Source organism: Mustelus asterias, chromosome 18 (genome assembly GCF_964213995.1).
Source record: "Mustelus asterias chromosome 18, sMusAst1.hap1.1, whole genome shotgun sequence".
In the NCBI taxonomy this organism is placed as follows: Eukaryota; Metazoa; Chordata; class Chondrichthyes; order Carcharhiniformes; family Triakidae; genus Mustelus; species Mustelus asterias.
This window is the reverse complement of record NC_135818.1, coordinates 25,494,371-25,521,938: the sequence shown is the minus strand read 5'-3', so window position 1 is coordinate 25,521,938 and position 27,568 is coordinate 25,494,371. Positions and strand designations below refer to the sequence as shown.

At 45.2% G+C, this 27,568-nt stretch overlaps 1 protein-coding gene across 1 annotated transcript in view; it reads left to right on the top strand.

Moving 5' to 3' along the window:
* Window positions 1-27,350, top strand: part of LOC144506902 (1-phosphatidylinositol 4,5-bisphosphate phosphodiesterase beta-2-like) — a 33,359-nt gene extending 6,009 nt beyond the window's left edge. Inside the window, exons 4-10 of the mRNA XM_078233255.1 lie at window positions 142-340; window positions 2,419-2,608; window positions 10,826-10,902; window positions 13,876-13,971; window positions 21,693-21,750; window positions 22,967-23,053; window positions 27,099-27,350. Coding sequence (XP_078089381.1) covers window positions 142-340; window positions 2,419-2,608; window positions 10,826-10,902; window positions 13,876-13,971; window positions 21,693-21,750; window positions 22,967-23,053; window positions 27,099-27,350 — 959 coding nt within the window. The remainder of the gene's footprint in view (window positions 1-141; window positions 341-2,418; window positions 2,609-10,825; window positions 10,903-13,875; window positions 13,972-21,692; window positions 21,751-22,966; window positions 23,054-27,098) is intronic.
* The last annotated feature ends 218 nt before the right edge of the window (window positions 27,351-27,568 follow it).

The following is a 27,568-nucleotide window of genomic DNA, read 5'->3' as shown; positions in this document are numbered from 1 at the left end:
ATTTGAGATGGTGAAGGTTCCTAATGAAGATTTTTCTCACAGGCCTCACTCTATGTGGTAATTCACTGCAATTCATTTCAAGTTCCAGTTCTGGGATTTCTGTGCCCTCCAATTTATTGAAATGATGTTTTTTTCTTCCAGAGTTGGAGCCTCTGACTATAGATGAGCTGAAGACTCATAAGGCCTTTGTCAAAATGCAGAGAAAGCAAGAGAAGGAACTGAAGGAACTGGAGAGGAAATGTCAGAAGAAGAAAGATGATATGATACAGAAATATTCGAGCAGCTTCTTAGAACTATGCAAGAAAAATTTCAATCTTAACAAAGGACACAAGAAAAAATGGTAAAAACAGTACTTTAACTCTGTAGCTTACCCAATTCCCCACCCTTTCACATACAACACATCCCATTCAACTTCCCACCCTTTCACACATCACTATACCTCATCCAATTCCTCACCGTTGCATATACATTCTGTACTCCATCCAACTCAGCATCCTATCAAATTCACACTGTACACTATTCAATTCCCAACCCTTTCACATACGCAGTTCCATATACTGAACATTGCCTGTCAACTACATCATACCAAGGATCACACAGGCCTCAACTCTAAAGCTTGGGGTTTAACCTTCAGACTTCACTCGAGAGCCACATACTGTGTTTATACTAATTAAAGGAGCTCCCATTGACCTTTCCAGCACTGATCTACTTTCCTTGGACCATTCATCCTCTATCCCCAACTCTTAGCTGTACCTCGCTTCCACTTCCCTTTCTGTATTCCCCTCCTCCTTCTTTCCTGCCCCTTCTTATATGTTGCTTTCCCTACTGTATCTCCCCCTTGTGTGAATACCCAGTTCCTTCACCATTCTATATCTCCTCCTCCTACTCTACTTCTCCTCCTGAAAATTTCTTTCCTCCTCTTGTTCCAGCGTCCACTCTAACTCTGCTGGGTTGTAATTACTATAACCCATTCTCGCACTCCGCTAGGATTATGGGGATTTAAGGTAATCCATTCTCACACTCTAATGGGATTATGCAATTTAGGTAATCCATTCTCACACTCTGCTGGGATTATGGGGATTTACTGTAATCCATTCCCACACACTCTGCTGGGATTATGGGGATTTACTGTAATCCATTCCCACACACTCTGCTGGGATTATGGGGATTTACTGTAATCCATTCCCACACACTCTGCTGGGATTATGGGGATTTACTGTAATCCATTCCCACACACTCTGCTGGGATTATGGGGATTTACTGTAATCCATTCTCACACTCTGGGATTATGGGGATTTACTGTTGATAAAGTGGAGGTTGTTCCCCCCCTCCGCCCCCCCGAGAACTAACACCAAAACATCCACGCTTTATAATCTGTAAAAAGTGTGTGTGAAGTGGTGTGACCTCTGCTTCAGCAACTCCTAGTGGTTAATACAAATTAAATTCCTGACACTCACTCTAAAATCAACACGTAACAATTTATTGATCTGACAATGAACAAATTAACTAAACTATTAACAAATTCAATAAATCTCTTCTATCAACTATTCCCAAATAAAACAGGATTCTACTAGTATGCTGTTTCAATAAATACAATTCCCACTCATTAACAAAAATAGAATTTAGTCACTCTCTGAAGTACAACCAGGTTTTGTGTCTTCTGGAATATTCTGGACCTTTCCGGTTGATTCTTCTGTCTGGAATTCTTCTTTGGTACCTTTGCTATCTCGATGGTGCTTTCTCTATGACATAGATGAAGCTGTGAGAGCCAGCGATTTTTTCTCTCTCTGAAAGCTGTGAGCTATTATCTCTGGCAGTTGCTCTCTCCTTTTTGTCCCACTGCCGCCTTCTTTTATACCTGTGATGACGTATCAATATTTCCCACAATAGGATTGGTCCTAGTTTGTCAAAACCATCAGATTTAAATTGAGCAGGTTCTTGGTATCCAAGTGCCTGATTCAAATTGATTGGCTAAATTCCAAAGCCGGTTGTCTCGTTAAAAACTGCAACTTGGTCTTTCGATATAAATATTTCAGTTTGGGGCTCTCTATGTTCTTCCATTTTTTAAACTCTCGAGGCACAGAAGAAGCACCACCTTTTAAAGGGACAATGTAATGCTTTCTCCCTAGCATTTTACAATTTTACAAACACCAATCTACAATTACTCTACCCAACTTCGCAACATTAAACGTTCTCACACTCTTCTATGATTCTGGACAATTCCTGTTATCCATTCTCACATTCTACTGGGATTATGGGAATTTACTGTAATCTGCTCTGCTGGGGTGCTGGAATTGATAATTATCATTTCTGTCAATGAGCTACCTTAACTTCCTTGAAGTACTATGTATATAAAGTTGTGTAACCAAATTAAGCACACGGACAGTTATCTGCTGCTGCGTCTTTTGCTGTTTACAGGAGTCTCGGAAACATTCATGAGGGTGCCCTTTGTGGGGAATCCCTGATCCCTACAGACAGCATGACAAGTAATGGGGCATCGGCTGAGAGAGTGAGTGAGCTCAGGGACAAGCTGCAGGCAGATTTACAGCGCGTGTACTCAGAGCAGTACAAACTCTTCAAGGACAGAAAAGAACAACACATCACTGAGGTACAGTATTGGGATGGTGCTGTGTTGTGTGGGAATACAATTGTTCCATTTTCACACACTGCTGGGATGTGGGGATTTTCTAGAACTTATTCCTGCACCCTCCTGGTGTGTTGCGATTTACTGTAGCTCATTTTCATACTCTGATGATGTGTAGCGATTTGCTGTAACCCATTTCCCTACTCTATTGGGGGGTGGGATTTAGTGTAACCTATTCTAACACAGGTCCTTGGTATTTGCTTGGAAATCACAAATGTTGCACAACACTTTCAATAGTTGCGGTGATAACTCATGTTTTCAGCCATGACTCTCCCACTTTGGCTATTATCTAGTGCTTTCCCCGCTCTTCGTATATTCAGAGCATGGCCAAGGACAGCATGGGATGGATTTACCTCATTTGAATGCCTGCAGAATGCTTCTTCCCTAAACCCTATGGACAGGTGATGGGGATGTTCCATCGCATTTACATGGTTGAAAGGTATCCAGAAATTCCCTTGCAGGTTCAAGTATGGCCATCTGCAATAGGTGTAGGCCCATGTTACCATGGAAACAGGGCTCTCCCCTGAGACAATCTCCAAGCTAAGGATCAGACATTGTGGCCAAACAGGAGGCAGCTAACAGGCTTCAAACACATGCTCCTTGTTATCTTATTCGAAAAGATTCTGGAACTATATTGCTATGTGCAAGTATACATAAGTATCCAGAATGTCACGTCGCACAATTGCACTATAGTGTGTATTGAACTAACAATCTGTAATCTCATGGCCCAGCATATCCCCCACTTTCTGCCATTACTATCAAGCTGGGGGATAAACCCTGGTTCAATGAAGAGTGCAGCAGGGTAAGCCAGGAGCAGCACCAGGCATACCTAAAAATGAGCTGTCAATCTGGTGGAGCTACAACACAGGACTACTCATGTGCCAAACAGCATAAATATTGGGCGGAATCTTGAGACTTGAGAATCTTGAGACTTGAGCATCTCCACATCGGAATCTTGAGCCCAGACTCAAAATGCAGAAAGTCTAGAAAAACTTGATTCTCGCCGGCAAGATCACATTTTGCAATTTTGGACCAGGCCTGCCGGTGGAGTGATCTGAACATGCTGTGGGAAGTCGGGAATCTCATTTTCATTCATTAGCATCTCATTAGTGAGCACTCACTTGGGGTATTGAGCCCACCCTGAATATTCAGCAGGCACCGCGTGATGTGACACCGGCACCATTTAAAACAGTTATACATAAACGTGAACCTGGTGCCTTCAACTCCAAGGGGGATATCAGAGGGGAGTGCTCAGGCAGTCATTTCTCCTCAGCCTGTCCAATACTCAAGGGACATCAGGGAGAATACTGGGAACACAGATAAATACAGCTTGGTGTTGGGGGTGGGGGTCTCTCTCGCCATACTTGGGGGTTGTGGGGGAAATGGGTGGGTCAGATGCCATGAGAAGATGGAAGTTCAGTGCTATTCATCCTTGTGATTTACAGAGGAAATAATGTAGGATGTGGCTGTTGTGTCAAAGGGGATGTTGGGGGGAGCGAAGATATTCAGTGAATGGGAAGCACTTGGGTGGAAGTCACAGTGGCATAGAGGGATGAGGGTCAGGGCTGTGGTAGGAGTCCTCAGAGCTTTGTGTGGTGTTCTCATTCTTTCTGTGCATGATTCAGGAGAATCATGGAAGCTGTGGAGTTGGCCTTTCTGCTAATCATGACTGACCAGCTGCAGACGTACTGTAGCATGTGCCTAGGACCAGAGGCCTGCAGCTGTCCAGGGAGCAGGAGCACAGGACCAACCTCAGAGAGAGTACCAGCCTAGAATCTTTGGGCAAAGGTGCTCATACCTTCAGATGTCCGAATCTCAGAGCCAGAGAAAGCTGCTTCTGTCCCAGGGGGCTGATGGACCATCTCTGCCACATACTGCACGAGCGGGCACCCGATGGAGCCCAATGCCTGTGGCCTTTTAAGTGACAACTGCACTAAACTTTTTTGCCAGGGCAGCACACTGTGGCATCTCCCAGTCTTCCACTCACAAATGTATCAGCGTGGTCACAGGTGCGCTGCATGCAAGGGCAAGGATGTTTATACACTTGGAACAAGATCAGACAAACTACAATGCCAGGGCCCTCATAACAGGGATGCCACAGGTACAAGGGTGGCTCTTAAGTCACCATCGTGGCAGGTCTTCACCACGGATGCCATCCTCACAGTGTTGGTCTCGGTGCGCTGCAGTGACGGCTCCATCTCCTCTGACAGAAGCAGCTTGCACTCCGAGTAGGGATGCTGTCATTCCTTCCTGATACTCATGGCTCTGCTTTTGCAATTCCATCAGCTTTGGAATGACTGGACCCAGGGACACATCATTGGCCAGAGGCCTAGCAGAGTCCTGACCTCTAGCATTTCTCCGAGTGCCGGTTTCCTGGAATGTTCCTGCCTCTGCCTGCTGAGGATCTTCAGGTGAGGTGCTCACCAGTGAGTGACCCAAAAGCCTGCCTACTTGGTGAACCCACCAAGGCGTGAGTATTTGCGCTGGTGCTGGGTGAGATGACAACTGTGACATATCTTCAACGATGGGGTCTGAGAAATCTCCCTTGGAGCTGCTCGTGTCCGGAGGATCTAGGAGCCGCGAGTTTGGTCTGGGCTGCTCGGCTGCTTTGTCTGCAAGAGAAGGAAGATGACATTAGTACATTACAGGAGATAAAGGAGAGAACACTGATGATTCACTTGAGAGTTAAGGAACGACAGTGTGTTTTGAGGATTCTCATGTTTGTCTGATGCCCTTACTTCACCATCAGCGCAGGCATGCTCTTCCTCTTCCCTGGCCAGCTCCAGTGCTTCTCCTCAAAGGATGTGAGGGTTCTGAGCTCTGGCATGGCTCTGCCTGGCTGAACCAGCTCACAATTGTTGTGGTTGTGTTTGTCCCGCAATGACGCAGATAGGGAGTGTGTAGGTGGGAGTCATGAGATTGAAGATGGTGATGAGTTGAGGCAGGCATAGGGCTTGAGTAGTGGCAGCTGGCGTGTGAGGAGGATAGCAGCTACTGGGGGAAACGTGGTGAGCGGGACAGGTGGGAGCAGGGCCTCGTGCCTGGTGTTGGCAACCCCCGAGGTGGCTGGGTGAGAGATAGAATAGGAGGTGGGAGGGGTGTGTGAGGAGGTCCAGAGAGAGAGAGAGAGAGAGTGAAGGTTCACTTACCCTGGCTGAGCAAAGAAGATCGTTCATCTTCTTCCGACACTGCTGTCCCGTCTTCTTTTGGAGTGAGCTGGCACTTACAAGGGCTGCCATTGCATCCCAAGGGGGGGGGGGGGTGGCAACCTTGCAGGAAGGCCTTTTTCTGGAGCGGGAGTAGAATTCATCCCGCTTTTGCTGCACTCCATTCAGCAGTCTGGTCAGGGCTCCCTCCGAAAAGCAAGGTGCGGACTTCTTGGCTGCTATCCCCTGGGATAGATATGGAGCAAGTACTGGGGAGCCATTTATATGGAGCTCCCCTGTGATTGCAGTGATGAAGCTGTGGCAGGGCAGGTGAATCAGAGCTGATCTCACTACCAACAGATCAGATCTAAACTCTGCAGTTCTGCTGCATCTACATGTGAATGGTGGTGGACAATTAAACAACTCACAATATCCCCATTTTCAATCATGGGATTGCCCAGCATATCAGAGCAAAAGACAAGGCTGAAGCATTTGTAATCAGATTCAGTCAGAACTGCTAAATGGATGATCCATTTTGGTCTCCTCCTGAGGTCCTCAGAATTACAGATACCAATCTTCAGTCAATTTGATGCATTTCATGAAATATCAAGAAACAGTTGGTTACTCTGAATATTGCAAAGGCTATGGGCCCTGACAACAGACCAGTAGCAATACAAAAGACTTGTGTTCCAGCCCCTAGCCAAGCTGTTCCACTACCGTTACAACACTGGCATCGACCCAGCAATGTGGAAAATTGCCCAGGTATGTCCTGTCCACATAAAGCAGGACAAATCTAACCCGGCCAATTATTGTCCCAGTAGTCTACTCTTGATCATCGGCTAAGTGATAGAAGGTATCATCAACAGTGCTATCAAGCGGCACTTACACAGCAATAAACTGTTCACTGATGCTCAATTTTCATTTTACCAGGGCCACTCAGCTCCTGACCTCATTACAGCCTTGGTCTAAACATGGAAGAAAGAGCTGAACTCAAGAGGTGAGCTGAAAGTGACTGCCCTTGACACCGAGGCAGCATTTGACAAGTGTAGCATCAAGGAGCCTGAGCAAAACCAAAGTTAATGGGAATTGTGGAAAACTCTCCATGGATTGGAATCATACCTAGCACAAAGGAAAATGGTTAATTTTTGTTGAAGGTCAATCATCTCTGCTCCAGGACATTGCTGCAGGAATTCCTCAGGATAGTGTCCTAGGTCCAACCATTTCAGCTGCTTCATCATTGGCGTTACCTCATCTCATAAAGGAGATAGTCATCGACTTCAGGAACCATAGTGAGGACATGCCCCTGTCTACATCAACGTTGAAGTGGAAATGGTTGTGAACTTCAAGTTTCTAGGTATCCAGATCATCCACAACTTGTCCTGGTCCCTCCACGCCCGCCTACTTTCTCAGGAGGCTAGGGAAATTCAGCATGTCCACTATGACTCTCCAATTTTTACAGATGCACCATAGAATGCATCCTTTCCGGACGTATCACAGCTTGGTATGGCTCCTGCTCTGACCAAGACCGCAAGGAATATACGAAGAGTTGTCCATCACGCAAACCTGCCTCCCATCCATTGACTCCATCTACACTTCCTGCTGCCTCGGAAAAGCAGCCAGCATAATCAAGGACCCCATACACCCTGGACATACTCTCTTCCACTTTCTTCCATCTGGAAAGATACAAAAGAAGAACAGCTTCTTCCCTGCTGCCATTGAATGGACCTACCTTATATTAAGTTGATCTTTCTCTACACCCTAACCATGACTGTAACACTACATTCTGCACCCTCTCCTTTCCTTCTCCCCTATGTATTCTATGAACGGTATGCTTTGTCTGTATAGTGAGCAAGAAACAATACTTTCACTGTATACCAATACATGTGACAGTAATAAATCAAATCAAAATCAAAGAAGTGGGGATGTTCGTGGATGACTGCACAGTGTTCATCATTTGTGGCTCCTCAGAGACTAAAACAGTCTGTGTCCACATGCAGCACGACCTGGACAATATTCAGTCTTGGGTTGATAAGTGACAAGCAACATTTGTGCCACATAATGCCATCAATGACCATATCTAACAAAAGAGAATCTAACCATCTCCATTTGACATTCATTTCATTACCATTGCTGAATCCTTCATTATCAACATCCTGAGGGTTACCATTGACCAGAAACTGAACTGGACAACCCTTATAAATACAAGAGAAGGTCAGTGACTGAGAATTATTGGCATGTAATTCACCTCCTGACTCCCCAATATCTGTCCACTATCTACAAGGCACAAGTCAGGAGGGGGTGGAATACTCTCCATTTGCCTGGATGAGTCTCAGATAGCGCAGACAACTATTTGCGAACACCTGTCCCCAGAGGAAGCATTGTTTAATTGACAATTAAGATCCTCTGATCTCTGGGTCAGTTTCACAATGCTCGTTTACACAAGTATTTTCAAGGGTTTGTGGTTTTTGAAATTTCAAAATGGATGCATGACACTTTTGTTAGCTTGAAATCCAGACTTTTTTAGCCAGACTTTTTCAAGCATAGGATAAATTTACCAATGGATGAATTTCTTTTTTGCAAAGCTATTTGGGGAGATCTTATTGGCTCGTCATGCTATTCAATGGGCAGGTTCAGCTGGTAAGATCGTACAAGAGGCGGAAATTCGGGTTTGCGCCGGTTTCTTGCCTTTTGCGATCTTACCGGCCCTGGATTTCCAGCGTGATCAGCCTCATGCTCAGGAAGGGGCAAGGCTTATTTTAATATTTAAATTTAAATATCACTAAATGTAATTAGTGAGCCTGGGACGCAATCATCCAGACTCACTTGTCTTAACAGTTTCTTCAGTGAAGGTCCTCACCGGCAAGGATCACGTATAGTCCCCATCAATGGGGACTTGACATGGTGGCCTCACTGGTAGGACCAGAGGCCATTGAGGCCTCTCCCAGGTGGTTGAGGGCAGGGGGAGCAGTGATCCTTGGGCATGCTAGCCCGGCACTGCCAGGCAGGGCCATGATGGCAAGGGGCCTAAGGGGAGACAGGGGGTAGCTACACACTCTGCAACTGCGATCAGCTGAGGCGGCAATCGACCAGGCCGGTGGGCGCAATATCCAAGGGGTGGGGGATGAGCGGCCAGGGAGGCCAGTGATTGGAGGGGGGGAGGCGATATTAGGGGTGAGGGGACTGACAGAATAGAGAGATCTGCGCATGCGCAATAGTGTCCTCTAGTGTGAGCAACTGGCCTTTTGGCACGAATAGACTCCATCCACTCCCTCTACTGGTGGGAATCAGATCGTGCATTATTTTTTGCACTGAGTGGCATAAGATTTCATTTGTGGCGTGCCGTAAAAAAAGATCTGAAACTCTCCCATTTTCACGCTCATTCGGCACTTGGAATTTTTGTGATAAGTTCGCCCCCTTTGTTTGGACACATACCACTATTCACTATGGGGTTCATTGGGTCCAGGAAGCCAACAATGAGCTAATGGGGCAAGAGGGGGCCAAAGGGAGTGGGTGGAAGGGTAGAGCTTTGCTTGGGGGGGGGGCATGTGGGGACATAAATGATCAGTTGGGAGGGGGGAGGCTGTGTGAATTAGCATTGGATGCATGAATAGAACCTTTTGAACTTGCCTTTTAAAGGTCTGCTCATGCATACTAGTATTCACAACTCCTCCATGGGGACGACTCTTTACAAACCTGACCTGACTCCATGAAAATTTAGGAGGAGTAGGGGATGCCTATCTCCACATTGGAGTTGGCCAGGTCGGAGTGCTGGATGCAGGCATTTGACAGGAATCCGCCTGTACCCTTTAAAGGCACTTCTGAAAATCACACAGTCCAGAAATGGTGTCGGGAATTCAGGACTCAGGAAACACCCATCATTTTTAAAGGGCTCCCAAGTCAACCCGACCTGGAGAAAGTCCGGGCCAATTTAAAACAAGTTGATGATTATATAGTTATATAGATACTTTAAAGAAAATGGGATGTTCTATTGTTATATTAATTGAAAAGGTTTTAGAAACTATATTGTTATGTGCATGTATACATAAGCATCCTAATATCACATTATGTTAGGGTACCAGATCAGAAACCCCAAGGTAAATTATGAAGCCAGACTAGATACCAACAATTTGCTATTTTGGCATTAATAGGATAAGATGTTTCACTCCATGCACAATTCTATTGACAAACTGGGAAGCTTTTATCAAAACAAACTTTATTTAACAGTTTAATTTTAACAAATTAATTAGCTTAACCTTTAACAATAGAACAATACTTAAACATGATAATATACAAGTCTTAAGTGCTAAGCTATCGCTGTTAGTTCCAGTCAAGCAATATATCTCCTAAAAACTTAAACCCCTCTTTAAAATTAGTTAGCAAAACACAGGAATACTTGCTTTGTGTAGTTTAGTCTATGTACTAAACTAACAATGTGTCAATCCACTGCGCACATGGAGGAATTCAAAAATAGAATTAAATGAAAGCTGCAGTATCTATGCCTAAAAATGTGACTACTTCTGGCTTCAGGAATTACAACACATATAACAGGCTACCAGCCCCTCAGATCCTCTTCCATGCTTCACTTCCTGGGGCTAAACTTCACCACACAGGCCAAGGACTGAGGTGCGAGCCGGCTATTGAGTTTCTGACACACAGGTGTCTGGATAGATGCAGCATACTGAGGGGTTTCAGTAGAGGGGCAGGGGGGGAAGGTTGGGAAGGGGACTGGCAGATTCTGGCTGTTAAGAGTCCTGGGTAACTAAGCATGGCAGGGATGGGCACTTGTGTTGTGCCTAAGTCCAGTATTCTACAGCACCAGCTAAGCCCCAGTTGTGAGAGAAACAGGGAGGAGCGAAGAGAAGATAGTTTAGCAACTGCTGACTCCAGTGTCCAAGAGCAGGGCACTCTTTGGTATATAGTTTCCTCACCCCTGATGTTCACAAGTGACGATGGGCTATCTTTTGGAAGCAGGTCATATTCCAACATTTACAAATTTTAGACTATCTAACCAGTGGTTTTATCTTTAAATCTGCAGCAAGTGGCCAAACTGATGGAAATAGCAAAAGAAAAACAAGCAGTGGAAATGAAGAGTTTAAAGGAGTCAGCTGAAAGGTGAGGAATCGTCAAGCAAAACTATCCAGCAGAAAAGAGCAGGGATTTCCAGCAAGAACAAGGGAATGATGGCATTGCAGTAATGTAACTGAACTAGTAATCCAGAGGTCTGGACCAATGCTCCACAGACATGCATTCAAATCTCACCACAGCAACTGGAGGAATTTAAATTCAAATAAATCTTTACTTAAAAAGGTAGTCTCAGCAATAATGATCACGAAGCAACCAGACAGTTGTAAGAACCTATCTGGTCTGCTAATCCGCTTCTGAGAAGGAAATCTGCCATCCTTACCCAGTCTGTCCTACATGTGATTCCAGATCCACAGCAGAGTGGTTGACTAAACTACTCAGTTAAGAGCAATTAAGGATGGACAATAAAAACTGGCTTTGCCATTTCCCGCGAATGTTTTTTTAAAAAGGGTGTGCCGGTCCAGCAGAAAGGTAAGTGAATACCCAGCGCATGATGGAGTCAAATCCAGCAGAGGGGTGAAGAAATTTCCAGTAGAAAATGGACCCAGATCCAGCAGAAAGATAAAAGAATTTTCAGTAGGAAATAGACTTAGGAATGTACAAGCCGCCAGTCTGTAGGGTAACTGTGCTCTGTAAAACATTGGTTCCACCACGTGGCATCCTTTTATTCAGTCGTTGTACTTGAGGTAGGTTACGAGGGAAGTGCTTTCATTCCTGAAAGCCTTGCTCTATTTTTAAGATGATGCCCCCTTTTCCATCATTACCTCAACCAGAGGAAATAGTTTCTCTGTATCCTATCAAATCATAGAACATAGAAAAGCTACAGCACAAACAGGCCCTTCGGCCCACAACTTGCGTCGAACATGTCCCTACCTACTAGGCTTACCTATAACTCTCTATCTTACTAACTTCCATGAACTTATCCAAAAGTCTCTTAAAAGACCCAATCGAATCCGCTTCCACCACCACTACTGGCAGCCGATTCCACGCACCCACCACCCTCTGAGTGAAAAACTTACCCCTAACATCTCCTCTGTACCTACTCCCCAGCACCCTAAACCTGTGACCTCTTGTGGCAACCATTCCAGCCCTGGGTAAAAGCCTTTGAGAATCCACTCTATCAATACCTCTCAACATCTTATACACCTCTATCAGGTCACCTCTCATCCTTCGCCTCTCCAAGGAGAAAAGACCTAGCTCTCTCAACCTATCCTCATAAGGCATGCCATCTAATCCAGGCAACATCCTTGAAAATCTCCTCTGCACCCTTTCTATAGCTTCCACATCCTTTCTGTAATGAGGCGACCAGAACTGGGCACAGTACTCCAGGTGGGGTCTGACCAGGGTCCTATACAGCTACAGCATTATCTCCCGATTTCAAATCATGTTAACATTTAATTGGTCTTGAGCAAATCACCACTCACCTTTCTAAACCCAAGAGGGAAAAATAGTTCAGACAAATATTCTCATTTTCCTGATTTACTGTTTTTCCCTTCTGGGGAGATAAAGGAATACAAGTCTAATCTGAGGGCAACCTGCCCTTAGAAATTAAACCTTATAGCCACTGTATCAGTCTGGTGAATCTGTCCTGCAACTTTTCTGAGGTATCCTGTGGTGTGGTGCCCAGAACTGAACACAGTTCTCCAGATGGAAGCTAACTAGATCTTTGTGCAGTTGGAATATAATTTCCCATCCTTCCAATTCCAGCCACTTTGAGATAATGGTCAACACTCTATTCACCTTTTCAATTACATTGTGTGGTGTGCATTAGCTTTTACAATTTCTTGTGCAACGAGACCTAAATCCTGTTGCTCCTCCACCGCTTTTTCTTGCCATTAAGAAAATAATTGGCGTACTAATACAATTACTAATCTGAGAGATAACCACAGAGAATTCAGGGCGGCACGGTAGCACAGTGGTTAGCACTGCTGCTTCACAGCTCCTGGGACCTGGGTTCGATTCCTGGCTTGGGTCACTGTCTGTGTGGAGTTTGCACGTTCTCCTCGTGTCTGCGTGGGTTTCCTCCGGGTGCTCCGGTTTCCTCCCACAGTCCAAAGATGTGCGGGCTAGGTTGATTGGCCATGCTAAAATTGCCCTTAGTGTCCTGAGATGCGTAGGTTAGAGGGATTAGTGGGTAAAATATATAGGGATATGGGTGGGATTGTGGTCGGTGCAGACTCGATGGGCCGAATGGTCTCTTTCTGTGCTGTAGGGTTTCTATGAGAAGATCACTCAATAAATAACAGTCAAGACAAGTTGGTATCGTTGGTGGATGTGCATTGATTACTGACTAAAGGGAAGCGGCATGAGCTCTGAGGGGAGATGGGTCACACCGTGGAGGAGAATTTAGCATCAGATGCTGGTCTGTTGAAATGAGCTGGTTTTACAGACTGAATGTAAGGTTGTTAATGATACCTATTTAGCAGGACTGTGGACATGTAATAATTTATCGCTGTGTTCCAATGATTTTTCATTTCCAGCACAAGAATGAAAATGTTTTCAATAGGGAAAAGAACAATAGTTGCTCAAGATGATCAGAGACAACAGCAGACAAACCTATGTCTCCTGTTTTAATTGAGAGTTATATGCTTTTTTTAAACTTCATCCTGTCAAGCATTACTGATTATAAAATTACTTTGACTTTTCATATTTGAAATATCGCTCATCCTTCAAGGAAAAATTAATTTGAGCTTCACAAGTCGAATTACAGAAGCCTCCAATATATCAAAAAATGCACCAAATGGAGAAGAAAGTCCATCCCACCCGAAAAATAAATGACCCTCCCCTTCAGCACTCCTTTTCCCTGACAATAATTTATAAATCAACCCTTGCTGCACTACACTAAATGTTGATTATAGATTTTTAAATCATCTTTTTGTAGTGAGTAAATGCCAGTGTTGAAAGTTAGTCCGTGTGTATAAGTTTAGTTGTTCAGACTACAACACCTAAGACATTGCTGCAGTCAGGATTCAGTATTTCTCTCCAAATCATTACTTATTTCAGTGAGATGAAAGAAGTGAAGAAAAAGATCGAGCTGAAGCGACAGGAGAAGATTGAGACCATGCTGAAAACCACAACAGATAAGAGTCTCCAAGAGAAGTGAGTGATCGGCACCTGCCCTTGCTGTACTTGGAATAGTCTTTTTTAATGATAAAGCAGCCTGGACTGAGAATTAGCCTCTTAATCACTTGATAACAGAATGCTAAACCTGACCTGCTAACCGCTTCTCCTAGTAGTGATAGACATTCCAGCTTAAGGGGACATTCAACTCAAAATATCTAGCAAACCAGTGTCCACAGCATGTGTGTCAGGGCCTGTCTGCAAGTCAACTTACCACAGTGGGATCTCACACCTTGATTTTAAAACATCTGTTGCTTGGGTACCCTGGGAAACCACAAAACACACATAAATGATTAGATCCAAGTGTGGCTGTGTCAGCACTGGTCACAGCAGGGAGAAATGAGTTTAAGTCATTGGGATGATGGCGGGGCCATAGACAAACTTATTATCAATAAACCTTCTTATAATGCCTCCTGCCAGCTGAGTGAGATTCATGCTGGATGGCTGGCCCACTAATGACCTGCAAACTTTGGGCCAACCTCTGCAGTGAGGGTAGATGCTGGCAGAGATGTTTCCCCTGGCTCAGGAATCTAAAACCTGAGGCAAAATCTGAGTATAAATCCGTTTAAGACTGAGATAAGGAGAAATGTCTTAATTCAAAGAGTTGTGAATCTGTACTGCAGAGAGCTGTGGATGCTCAGCTGTTGAGTTTATTCACGATGTGGAGATGCCGGCGTTGGACTGGGGTAAACACAGTAAGAAGTCTCACAACCACCAGGTTAAAGTCCAACAGGTTTATTTGGTAGCAAAATCCACTAGCTTTCGCAGCGCTTGCTGCTCCTTCGTCAGGTGAGTGGGAGTTCTGTTCACAAACGGCATATAAAGACACAAACTCAATTTACAAAATAATGGTTGGAATGCAAGTCTTTACAGGTGATCAAGTCTCAAAGGTACAGACAATGTGAGTGGAGAGAGCGTTAAGCACAGGTTAAAGAGATGTGTATTGTCTCCAGACAGGACAGTTAGTGAGATTTTGCAAGCCCAGGCAAGTCATGGGGGGTTACAGATAGTGTGACATGAACCCAAGATCCCAGTTGAGGCCGTCCTCATGTGTGCGGAACTTGGCTATCAGTCTCTGCTCAGCGACTCTGTGCTTCGTGTGTCGTGAAGGCCGCCTTGGAGAACGCTTACCCGAAGATCAGAGGCCAAATGCCCGTGACCGCTGAAGTGTTCCCCAACAGGAAGAGAACACTCTTGCCTGATGATTGTCGAGCGGTGTTCATTCATCCGCTGTCGTAGCGTCTGCATGGTCTCCCCAATGTACCATGCCTCGGGACATCCTTTCCTGCAGCATATCAGGTAGACAGCGTTGGCCGAGTTGCAAGAGTATGCACCGTGTACCTGGTGGATGGTGTTCTCACGTGAGATGATGGCATCCGTGTTGATGATCCGACACGTCTTGCAGAGGTTGCTGTGGCAGGGTTGTGTGGTGTCGTGGTCACTGTTCTCCTCATAGAGACACGGATGCCATCATCTCACGTGAGAACACCATCCACCAGGTACACAGTACATACTCTTGCAACTCGGCCAACGTTGTCTACCTGATACACTGCAGGAAAGGATGTGCCGAGGCATGGTACATTGGGGAGACCATGCAGACGCTATGACAGCGGATGAATGAACACCGCTCGACAATCACCAGGCAAGAGTGTTCTCTTCCTGTTGGGGAACACTTCAGTGGTCATGGGCATTCGGATCTGATCTTTGGGTAAGCGTTCTCCAAGGCGGCCTTCATGACACACAACAGCGCAGAGTCGCTGAGCAGAGACTGATAGCCAGGTTCCGCACACATGAGGACGGCCTCAACCGGGATCTTGGGTTCATGTCACACTATCTGTAACCCCCCATGACTTGCCTGGGCTTGCAAAATCTCACTAACTGTTCTGTCTGGAGACAATACACATCTCTTTAACCTGTGCTTAACGCTCTCTCCACTCACGTTGTCTGTAGCTTTGAGACTTGATTACCTGTAAAGACTTGCATTCCAACCATTATTTTGTAAATTGAGTTTGTGTCTTTATATGCCCTGTTTGTGAACAGAACTCCCACTCACCTGACGAAGGAGCAGCAAGCGCTGCGAAAGCTAGTGGATTTTGCTAACAAATAAACCTGTTGGACTTTAACCTGGTGTTGTGAGACTTCTTACTGAGTTTATTCATGGCAGAGGTTAATAGATTTTTGGGTATTGTGGGAATTAAGGAATTTGGGGATAGTGCAGGAAGGTGGAGTTGAGATAGAAGATCAGCTCGAATGGCAAAAATGACTGCAACATGAAGGAATCTGTACAATGCGTTGCAGTCTTGGGCAACCATACCTGAAGTAAGTGTCTGCAGCTTGAGTAACTCCAGAATTGCTAAGCTCGAGTCTGATTTGCAGACATTGTGGAGTATCAGGTGGCAGGAGAGTTACCTGGACACTATGTTCCTGGAGGCAGTCGCAGCCCTTAGGTTGAGTAGAACGTTAGAGTTGGTTGATGGTCAGGGACAGAAGGGTGCGTCTCCCAGTCAGGCAGATTGGGGATCCAGCATGCAGTGATGGAAACATCTCAGCCCTTGACTTTGATCAACATGTACAAATAGGGGAGCGGTGTATGTGTGGGGAGGTGGGGGGGGGGGGGGGGGGGGGGGTTGGATTTGTTGGTTTGGGTGTACAGAGATTTAGAAATCGAAAGAGAAAGATTGAGACAATAGAACAGTGTAGCGGTGTCAGTACAGACAGCAAAGTGGGCAGAGTGTTCAACAGTGGTAGCACATCAGTGGGTAAGAATAGTGAGTGAGAATAGTAGTAAAAAACTAAAGGCTCTTTATTTGAAAGTGTGAAGCATCTGCAATAAGATAGATGAATTAGTGTCACAAGTAGAGATAAATGGTTCAGATTTAGTTGCCATTATAGAGACATGGGCCAGAATTTTCACATCCCGACTGAATCCAATACCATTTCACACTGTAATGAGGGTTGATTGGTGAAAGTTGGGACATACATCTGTGACTGGGAGGAATTATATTGGCCAGTAGCTCCCCAGTCATTCCAGAAACAGTGCAGCAGTGGCCAAAAGAAGCACTACAGCTAGCTGTCTGGAACCAGGTGCTGGGAACTGGAGGAAAAATAAGTGAAGTGGGGGATGGGAGGTGGGCTGTAGGGAAGGCCTGGGGTTGCAAGAGGGGAGATTGACATATCGGGGGATTGGTCCATGAGGAGGGAGGTCATCAGGCCCAAAGGGGAGGGGGCTTCTGATGGAGGCATCGCCCCTCACTGCCCGGGTTCTAGCTTTATTCAATTTTGGGTTTCCCCCCAATCTATCATGCGCTCATGGGCCAGAATTTTCAGGAAGGCGTGGGATCGGCCCATTAAGTGGTCACTTCAAGGCAATTGGAGCAAGGGCAGCATCCCAGCTGAGGCGCTGCCTGCTCTGGCATAAATCTGCAACTAGTTTGGTGTGAGTGGGATCCAAGAGGGAATCCCATCCATTCAATTTCACATTTCCACTTCTCCACTCCCCCACCCCAACCTCAGAATCGGCCGGTGGAGAGGGGAGCGTAAACTTCTAGCCATGATTACAAGTGACTCAGCTTGGGAAATAAATATTCCAGTTTGCACAACATTTTGGAAAGACAGACACAATGGAAAAGGAGAAGTAGCAGCACTGATAATAAAGAATGACGTAAAGACTATAGTGAAAAAGGAGCTTGGTTCAGAAGATTAGGAAATAGAATCAATATGGGTGGAGATTAGGAATTGCAAGGGTCAGAAAATACAAATGGGGATAGTTTATAGGCCTGTAACAGTTAACAGAAGATTAAATAATAAATTATTGGATTTTGTAACAAAAGACGCTTTCTGTGGAAGTCCTGCAGCGATGTCCTGGAACTGAGATGATTGGCCTCCAACCACTGCAACCATCTTTCTTTGTGCTGGGTATGATTCCAACCAGCGGACAGTTCATGTCCCACACCCCCCACAATCGTAATGTGGCATTCAATTATATTTTAATCCGTATTTCCTTGCAAACCTATACTTTGAGATTACTAATTAACCCTGTATCATTGCAGAATGCTTGATCTAAAATAGCTTTACTGTAGTTGGTGTCGCAATGTATTGCTCCAAGAAAATGTCGCAAAAGTATTCCACAAACTCATCTTCCAGATCACCTTTGCCAATTTGACTTGTCCAGTCTATATGAAGATTAAAGGTGCCATAGTTATTACATTGCCTTCATTACAAGATCCAATAATTTATTGTTTAATCTTCTGTTCACTGTTATGGGCCTATAAACTAATTTGGAAACCAGCAAAAGCTGTCAAGCCATTGGTTAAAAAGGGAAAAAATAGAATATGAGGAAAAAAATAACCAGAAAAATATATAAAATTGATTGCTAGGGCTTTTATAAGGAGGAGAGTAGAACATAAGAGATAGGATCAGTAGTCCATTTGGTCCCTCAAGTCTGCTCCACCATTCAATAAATTCAGGGTAATCAGACTGTGGCTTCAACTCCATTTTTCTGCCTGCCTTCAGTAACATTGTAAATCAGGATCTATCTGACTCAGCCTTGAATATATTCAAAGATCCAGCCTCTGTTTCTTTTTAGGGTAGAGAATTCCGAACATTAATGACCCTCTATGAGCAGAAATGTCTGCTCATCTATGTCTTAAATAGGAGGTCCTTTATCTTGAACCTGTGGCCCCTAGTTTTCGATTCCCACAAAATGGGGAAACATCCTCTCAGCATCTACAAATCAAGTCCCTACCCACCACCAACCTTCTCCACACCACCCAAACCTGTGGTAACCTTCACAGGGTCCATGGGGAGTCATTAATTGATCTCCCTGAGTAGCTCGTTGAGTATGAGTTCCCCTGGTAACAGGCTGTTGCCTGCCCAGCTGGTGCTCATTACCTGAGCCTTTTATAAGGCAGGCCCAGGACTGGGCTTACTGTATGTAGTCCCAGGCAGGGACTAGTGTGTGTACACCCACAGTAGTGGTTTTACTTTGCATTCTATAATAAACTACGTTCCTTCCCAGTCAGGCTTCCTGAGTCAATACACAACCCCTCCACAGCATTTGAATAAGATCGTCCCTCATTCTTCTAAACTCCAAAGAATAGAGGTCCAACCTGCTCAACCTTTCTTCATAAGACAACGCTTCATCCCAGGAATCACATAATGAACCTTCTATGAACTGCCTCCAATATAAATGTATCGCTCCTTAAATAAGATGACTTTACTGTACACAGTATGGTCTCACTAATGTTCTATACAGTTGTAACAATACTTATTTTACACCACATCCTTCTTGCAATAAAGGTCAACATTTTATTTGCCTTCCTAATTATTTGCTATATAAAGAACAAAGAACAGTACAGCACATGAACAGGCTCTTCGGTCCACCAAGCCTGCGCTGATCAAGTTGTCCTATCTAGACCAACCACCTGTATCCCTCTATTCCCTGCCTGTTCATGTGTCTATCCAGATAAGTCTTAAATGTTGCCAACGTATTTGCCTCAACCGCCTCATTTAGCAGTGCATCCAGGACCCCACCACCCTTTGTGTAAAAGAAAATTCCCCCACACATCACTACTGAACCTTTCCTCTCTTACCTTGAACTTGTGTCTCCTTGTGATCGTCATTTCTGCCCTGGGGAAAAACTGTTCACCTTATCTATGCCCCTCATAATTTTATAAACTTCTATTAGGTCACCCCTCAGACTCTGTCTTTCCAGGGAGAACAATCCCACTTTATTCAATCTCTCCTCATAGCTAATACCCTCCATACCAGGCAACATCCTGGTAAACCTTTTCTGTACTCCCTCCAAAGCTGCCATGTCTTTCTGGTTGTGTGCCGACCAGAATTGGACACAGTATTCCAAATGTGGCCTAACCAACGTTTCATATAACTGTAACATAGTTTGCCAACTTTCATACTCAATGCCCCAGCCAATGAAGGCAAGCATGCCATATGCTTTCTTCACCACCTTTTCCACCTGGGCTGCCACTTTTAAGGATCTGTGGACCTGTACTCCCAGATGTGTGCGTCTATGCTCCTGATGGTCCTGCCATTGATTTTATAATTGGATCTACCGAAATGCATCACCTCGCATTTGTCCGGATTAAATTCCATCTGCCATTTCTCCGCCTAATTTTCCAGCCTATCTATATCCTGTTGTATTCTCTGAAAATCTTCATCATTATCCACAACTCCAGTAATCTTAGTATCATCCGCAAACTTGCTAATCAGACCAGTTACATTTTCTTCCAGGTCATTTATATATATTTCAAACAACAGAGGTCCCAGCACTGATCCCTGCGCAACCCCACTAGTTTCACATCTCCATTCAGAAAAACACCACTACCCTCTGTCTTCTATGGCCAAGCCAGTTCTAAATCCATCTAGTTAATTCACCTTTGATCCCGTGTGATTTAACCTTTTGTACCAACCTACCATGAGGGACCTTATCAAATGCTTTACTAAAGTCCATGTAGACAACATTCACAGCCCTTCCCTCGTCAATCATTTTTGTCACTTCCTCAAAAAACTCAATCAAATTAGTGAGACACGACCTCTTTCACTAATAAGACCATTCAGTTCCAAATGTATATAGATCCTATCCCTGAGAATTTTCTCCAACAATTTCACTATCACTGACATCAATCTCACTGGCTTATAATTACCCGGGTTATCCTTGCTACCTTAAATAACGGGACAACATTGGCTATCCTCCAATCCTCTGGGACTTCACCTGTGGCCAACAAAGAAACAAAGATTTCTGTTAGAGGCCCAGCAATTTCCTCGCTTGTCTCCCTCAGTAATCTGGGATAGATGCCATCTGGCCCTGGGGATTTGTCTACCTTAATGCTTTTTAGTACACCTAACACTTCCTCCCTCGAAATGGTGGCTTGCTCTAGAGGGTTTACATTACCTCTCCGAGACACCATAAATCAACATGTCCCTCTCTGTGAATACCGATACAAAGTACCCATTAAGGATCTCAACCATTTCCTTTGATTCTATGCATAATTTCCCTCCTTTGTCTTTGAGTGGACCAACTCTTTCTCTAGCTACCCTCTTGTTTCTGACATATGTATAAAATGCCTTGGGATTCTCCTTAACCCTGCCTGTCAAGGACATTTTTGCCCTCTTAACTCCCTGTTTGAGTTCGTTTCTACTTTCCCTGCAGTCTTCAAGTACTTCATCTGTTTTTCGTTGCCTAGTATGTCTATGTTAACTTTTTGTGATCCATGTGCAAAGACACCCAGTGCTGCAGTCTCTCTCAATTTAAATAATATTCTGTTTCTCTAATCTTCTCACCAAACGGACAACTTCACATTTTCCTACATTGTACTCCATCTGCCAAACTTCTCACCACTCACTTGACCTACCTGTATTCCTAATTTTCAGACTCTTTGTATCCTCCTCAGTTTGCTTTCCTACCTATTCCTGCATCATCAGCAAATTGGGCTGCAACAGTCAGTCCTTCATCCGCATTATTAATATATATTGTAAATAGTTGAAGCCCCAGCACTCCACTATTTACAGTTGCCACCCTGAAAATGACCAATTTATTTCTTTTACTTGGACAATCCTCTATCCTTGCATATATAGCACCCATCACGTGATCTTATTTTGTGTACTAACATTTTACTAACACCTGAACACGTTGATTTATCTCGATCACTCAGCTTACAGGGCACTGTGCTTCTTGTTTACAGGCGCAAGAAGGAGATCAATGAGCATCATATTCAAATGTCGGTGAAACTCTTCAAGCTGGTATGTGGCCTTACACACTTCGGATTACAGTTTGTCCCAACATCGACAAACCAATAAGGAGAAACAAAAGAACTAGAACAGCAATTTGGCTCATTGAGCCCATCATGCTACTCATTGCCAGCTGCATCATATAACACCCTCCCCAGCCAACAATCCCCTCCCCATCCAACAATCCCGTTCTCCCAGCCCACAATCCCCTTCCCCAACCAATCATCCCCTCTCCAACCAACCATCCCCTCCACCAGCCAGAAATTCCCTTCCCCAACCAAAAATCCCCTTCCTCAGCCAACAATCCCCTCCCCCAATCAGCAATCCCCAGTCCACTCAGCAATCCCCACCCCCAACCAACCACCCCCTCCCCCAACCAACAATCCCGTTCCCCAAATCAACAATGCCCTCTGCCAACCAACCATACCCTCCTTCAACCCACCATTCCCTTCCCCAGCCAATAACCCTTTCCCCAACCAACCATCCCCTCCCCCAACCAATAACCCTTTCCCCAACCAATCACCCCTTCCCCAACCAATCATTCCCTTCCCCAACCAATCACCCCTTCCCCCAACCAATCACCCCTTCCCCAACCAATCACCCCTTTCCCAACCAATCATTCCCTTCCCCAACCAATCATTCCCTTCCCCAGCCAACAATCCCCTCCCTCAACCGACAATCCCTTTCCCCGAACGACAATCCCCTTCCCCAATCAGCAATCCCTTCCCCCAACCAACCATTCCCTTCCCCCAACCGACCATTCCCTTCCCCCAACCAACCATTGCCTTCCCCCAACCAACCAAACACCCCTTCCCCCAACCAACCAACCCCTTCCCCCAACCAACCATCCCTTTCCCCCAACCAACCATCCCTTTCCCCCAACCAACCATCCCCTCCCCCAAACGAATCATCCCCTCCCCCAACTGACAATCCCCTCCCCTCCCCAAATGACAATCCCCTCCCCCAACCAACAATTCTCTCCCCCTCTCTTAACCTGCAATCCCACTACACAAATCAAAGATCCAATTCCCCCAAAACATTCCCAATCACCGAAACAACATTCCAACTCCACCAAACAGCACTCACTCCCAAACACCAATCCCATTCCTCAGAAATCACTGTTTCCACATAACAATCCCACATCCCCAAACAACATTCCAACTCCCTAACAAACCCATTCCCATAACAACAATCCCACTCCACTTATTATACTTCCTTATTGTTGCAGGCTTTAGCGAATCAGTCGAATGCTGAAGGCAAACTTCAAGAACAGCACTCTGTTAAATTGGAGGAAATTAAGGAAAAGGAAAAGGAGGTAACAGGGCTCGGCTGGGGTGTTGGTTGGGGTACAGTGTATGAGAGAAGGTGGTGACTGATTGGGTAAAGTATGCGTGTGTGAAACGGTGGGGAGTTTGATGGACTATGGTGAAAGATTGGGAAGTTGGTTAGGGTGCAAGATGTGTATGAAAGGGTGGGGAGTTTGATTGGGTACAATATGTGGGTGAAAAGGTGGGGAGTTAGATAGAGTACAGTGTGTGTGTGTGTGAGTGAAAGATTAGGCAACTGAATAGTGGACAGTATGCGTGTGAAAGAGTGGGGAGTTGGATGAGTACAGTACGTGTGAGAGGCTGGGTAATCGAATGGGGTATAGTATGTGTGTGTGAGTGAAAGATTGTGGAGCTGAGTAGGGGACAGTGTGTGTGAGAGGGTGGGGAGTTAGATGACTGCAGTGTGTGTGAGAGGGTGGGTAATCAAATGGGGTACAGTGTGTGTGTATATCTGAGAGGATGGGGAGTTGGATGGGCACAATGCTTATGGGAGGGGATCAGGAGTTGGATAATGCACAGTACTACTACTATCATATACACTGATGAACTGCTAGATATCAAATTTTAAATTCTTCAGCCAGATGGCAGCCTCCTCATCAATCTGGTGTAGGACAGTGAGATGCCACTGAAGCACAGGTCGGGCACTTGCCGATTATATGCACCATGGTTTGCACTGGGTTGAGTCACAGTGTCTCCAATGGAAGAGGTCGTTGTGGCAGGATCCGACTGCAATGCGAAACCTGTTTAATTTGATCCATTTGCCGCGCTGGAGGTCAAAGTTTGAGATTTCCAACATGGGATTATCAACCAGGTGCTAGTTCTGGGCTGTGTTGTTGGTGTTATGCCACAGATCCTTCCACAGGTCCCCAGCAGAACTGCCTGGACCGGGCAGGTTATTCCAGATTGGCTGCTTTGAGATGAGGCACTTGCTGGGCGGGTGGGTGACATCTTCTACCAGTGGCAGGTTCGGATTTTTGTGCACTCTTTCTAGCAATCGTGCTGTGCTAGCTTTATGACGGATTTGTGGTGGCGCAATGTTGCAGAGCACAGGCAGCCAATTTGTGTTTGTTGACTGGATTACTCTCATTCAGCTGGACATCTACCAGTTTGCAGTGTGCAGAGTTCTCCCAGACAGAAGCACAGTACTCAGCTACTGAGTAGCAGAAAACCAAAGAGGAGGGCACAGTGTGTATGTGTGAGTGAAAAATTGGGGAATTGGATGGGGTACAGTAATTATGAAAGGGTGGAGAGTTGGATGTGACAATGTGTATGTGTGTAAGTGTGGGAAGTTTGATGAGACTCCGTATGTGTGTGAAAAAGTGGAAGTTAGTTGAAGCACAATGTGTGTGGGAGAGGGTGGGGAGTTGGATGGGGTATGGTGTGAGTGAAAGATTGGGAAGTTGAATGCAGCACAATGTTGTGTGTAATTGAGGTGAGTTTGATGTACATTGTATGCATTTGAATGGGTAGAGCTAAGGTTCGGTTATAGTGTGGTTAAAGGGGTGGGGAGTTTGATGGGATACAGTATATATGTGAAAGGTTGTGGACTTAGATAGGGCATTGTGTATATGTTAAATGTTGGGGAGTTGGAAAGGGTTTAATGTATGTGTGAAATGCTGGGGAGTTGGGTTGAGTACAGTATATCTGTGTGTGTGAAAGGGTGGGAAGTTGAATAGGGTACAGTGTGTTTGTGAAAGTGTGATGAGTTGGATGGGGTGAAATTTGTGTGGAGGGAGGAGAATTGGCATTCAAGAACTTTGTTTTCTGAAGCTGGATTTGTTTTTACGAGAAGCCCTTTGTAAACTATTACCCCTTTCTAATGTGTGCTGAAGTCTCACAATACGCAAGTCAGAAATTTGCAGACTGTAGCTAAATATAGCAATAACTGTGAAGTTTATACCAGGTAATACTGACAATACTGTGTCTACACCATAAACCAAGCAAATGGTTTGGCACAACATCCTGTACCAAATGTTTAATTTCTATGCATTGCTCATGGTGCTCTCTCCCCTGAGTCAGAAGCTTGTGGGTACCGGCACTTGAACTCAATAATGTTATCTGAGACTCCAACGTAATACTCAGAGTGCTGTAGTGTGGGAGGTGATGGATGGGATTTTTCAGCCGCGCTCGCCCCAAAACTAGAAAATCCCACTCGAGGTCAACGGACCTTTCCACGGTCCACCCCTCGCGTGCTATGTTTCCTGTGGTGTGCGGAATGGGAAAATTCACCCCCACTTCTTTAATATGTTAAACCAAGGTTCTGATCCTGTGACTCTTTTATGGCCTGGGGATATCTGAAATAGTCACTTTTGTAACATAGGAAACATGGCAGCCGATTTTTGATGTGGAGATGCCGGCGTTGGACTGGGGTAAACAGAGTAAGAAGTTTAACAACACCAGGTTAAAGTCCAACAGGTTTATTTGGTAGCAAAAGCCACACAAGCTTTCGGAGCTCCAAGCCAAAGAAGGGGCTTGGAGCTCCAAAAGCTTGTGTGGCTTTTGCTACCAAATAAACCTGTTGGACTTTAACCTGGTGTTGTTAAACTTCTTACTCTGTTTAGCCAATTTTTGCACAGCTAGTTCCCACAAACAGCAATGGGGCAATGATCAAAGAATCCATTTTAGTGATGTTAGTTCATAGAATCTCTACAGTACAGAAAGAGGCCATTCGGCCCATCGAGTCTGCACTGACCACAAACCCACCCAGGCCCTACCCCCATATCCCTACATATTTACCCACTAATCCCTCTAACCTACACATCTCAGGACACTAAGGGCAATTTTTTTTTAGCATGGCCAATCAACCTAACCCACACATCTTTGGACTGTGGGAGGAAACCGGAGCACCCGGAGGAAACCCACGCAGACACGAGGAGAATGTGCAAACTCCACACAGACAGTGACCCAAGCTGGGAATCGAACCCAGGTCCCTGGAGCTGTGAAGCAGCAGTGCTAACCACTGTGCTACCATGCCGCCCAACATAGTTGAGGGATAAATATTGACTAGGACACTGAGGAGATCTCTTTTGCTCTTCGAACAGTGCCATAGGTTATTAAATGTCCATCTGAGAGGTCAGACAGGGTCAGGGTTTAATGTCTCATTCGAAATTAGGCACTTTCACTCATGGAGCAGTCACTCAGTACTGAAGCAGAGAGAATTATCCAGAGCAACATTACCCAAACCAGTTTAACTGTCTCTTCAATAGAAATATTTGAAGGGTGATCTAATTGAGATGTTTCTTATGATTAAAGGATTTGATAGGATAGATGGAGAGAAACCATTTCCCTTAGTGGGGAAGTCCAGAACAAAGGGAGTTAAAATTAGAGCTAAGTAGTCCAGGGAACATGGGAACATGCCTGAAAGTACTACTTCACACAAAAGACAGTGGAAATCAGAACTGATATCCCCAAAATGCTGTTGAAGATGTGGGGGTGAATTTTCCCGTTATGTCCACCACGGGAATCGGAGCGGGCGAGGGGCGGACCATGGTTCGTTGACCCTCAGGCAGGAGTTTCCAGTTTTGGGGCGAATGCGGCCAGAAAATCTTGTCCTTGGGGAGATGGGGGGGGCTGCGGTGGGGGAAAGAAAGTCAATTGAAAATTTCAAAACTGAAGTCAATAGTCTTTTGCTAAGTGAGGGTATTATGTTTTACAGACCAAGATGAGAGTATAGAGTCAGCCATGATCCACTTCAATGGCAAAACTGGCTTGAGGGGCTGAATGGCCTCAATGTTCCTATGCTGCTATGGTCACTCATGCCTTTGCTTTTGTGAATGTGTTGTGAGCGTTTTCCTTCACTCCATGCAAATTCAGAGTATGTGAAACACTTAGACATGTTGCAAAACTGCATAAATGAGCAAATTGCTACCCAAGTACAGCAGGTTTGCACTGGCAATGCCAGAGGGTCTGAGGCATAACTACCTACTCACCTCAGCTGTAACAAATCGGAGCCAGCACACAGGATTAGGCAGAAGACCCTGATTTGAGTCACCATTCATCTGTTTTCCTCTCCTTGTTTTCCATGATATTCAGTACCAGCGGGAGGCCCAGAATGAATATGAGGCAAAAATGAGCGCCTTGCCACAAGTGGTTGTGGAGCTGAGCAATTCGATCACCACCACCAAGTTCACCCTGGAGTCAGAAAGGGCACAGAATCAAGGAAAAGATGTGGTGGAATCAAAAGCAAATGAACTGCCACCCACCAATGGGATGATGGAAAATCCACCATGCAGTGAAAGTAAAGAGGATGAGGGTGGCCTAGAAACTCTTATTGCTGAGCTATAACTTAGTTATGAGCTGCCAATATCACCGGCAAACCCTAACCAGATATGGTCCATCCTATGTACAGCACTGACATTGGGTTGTGGTCGGCAGAGAGATGGGCTCAGCAATTGCAATCAATAGTTTACACTGGTCCAAGGCAGCACATACTCACTTGTTGTTTTGATATTGTCGTTTGCATGGTCTCACTTGTTGGCATGCACACATCCAGACAGGAATTG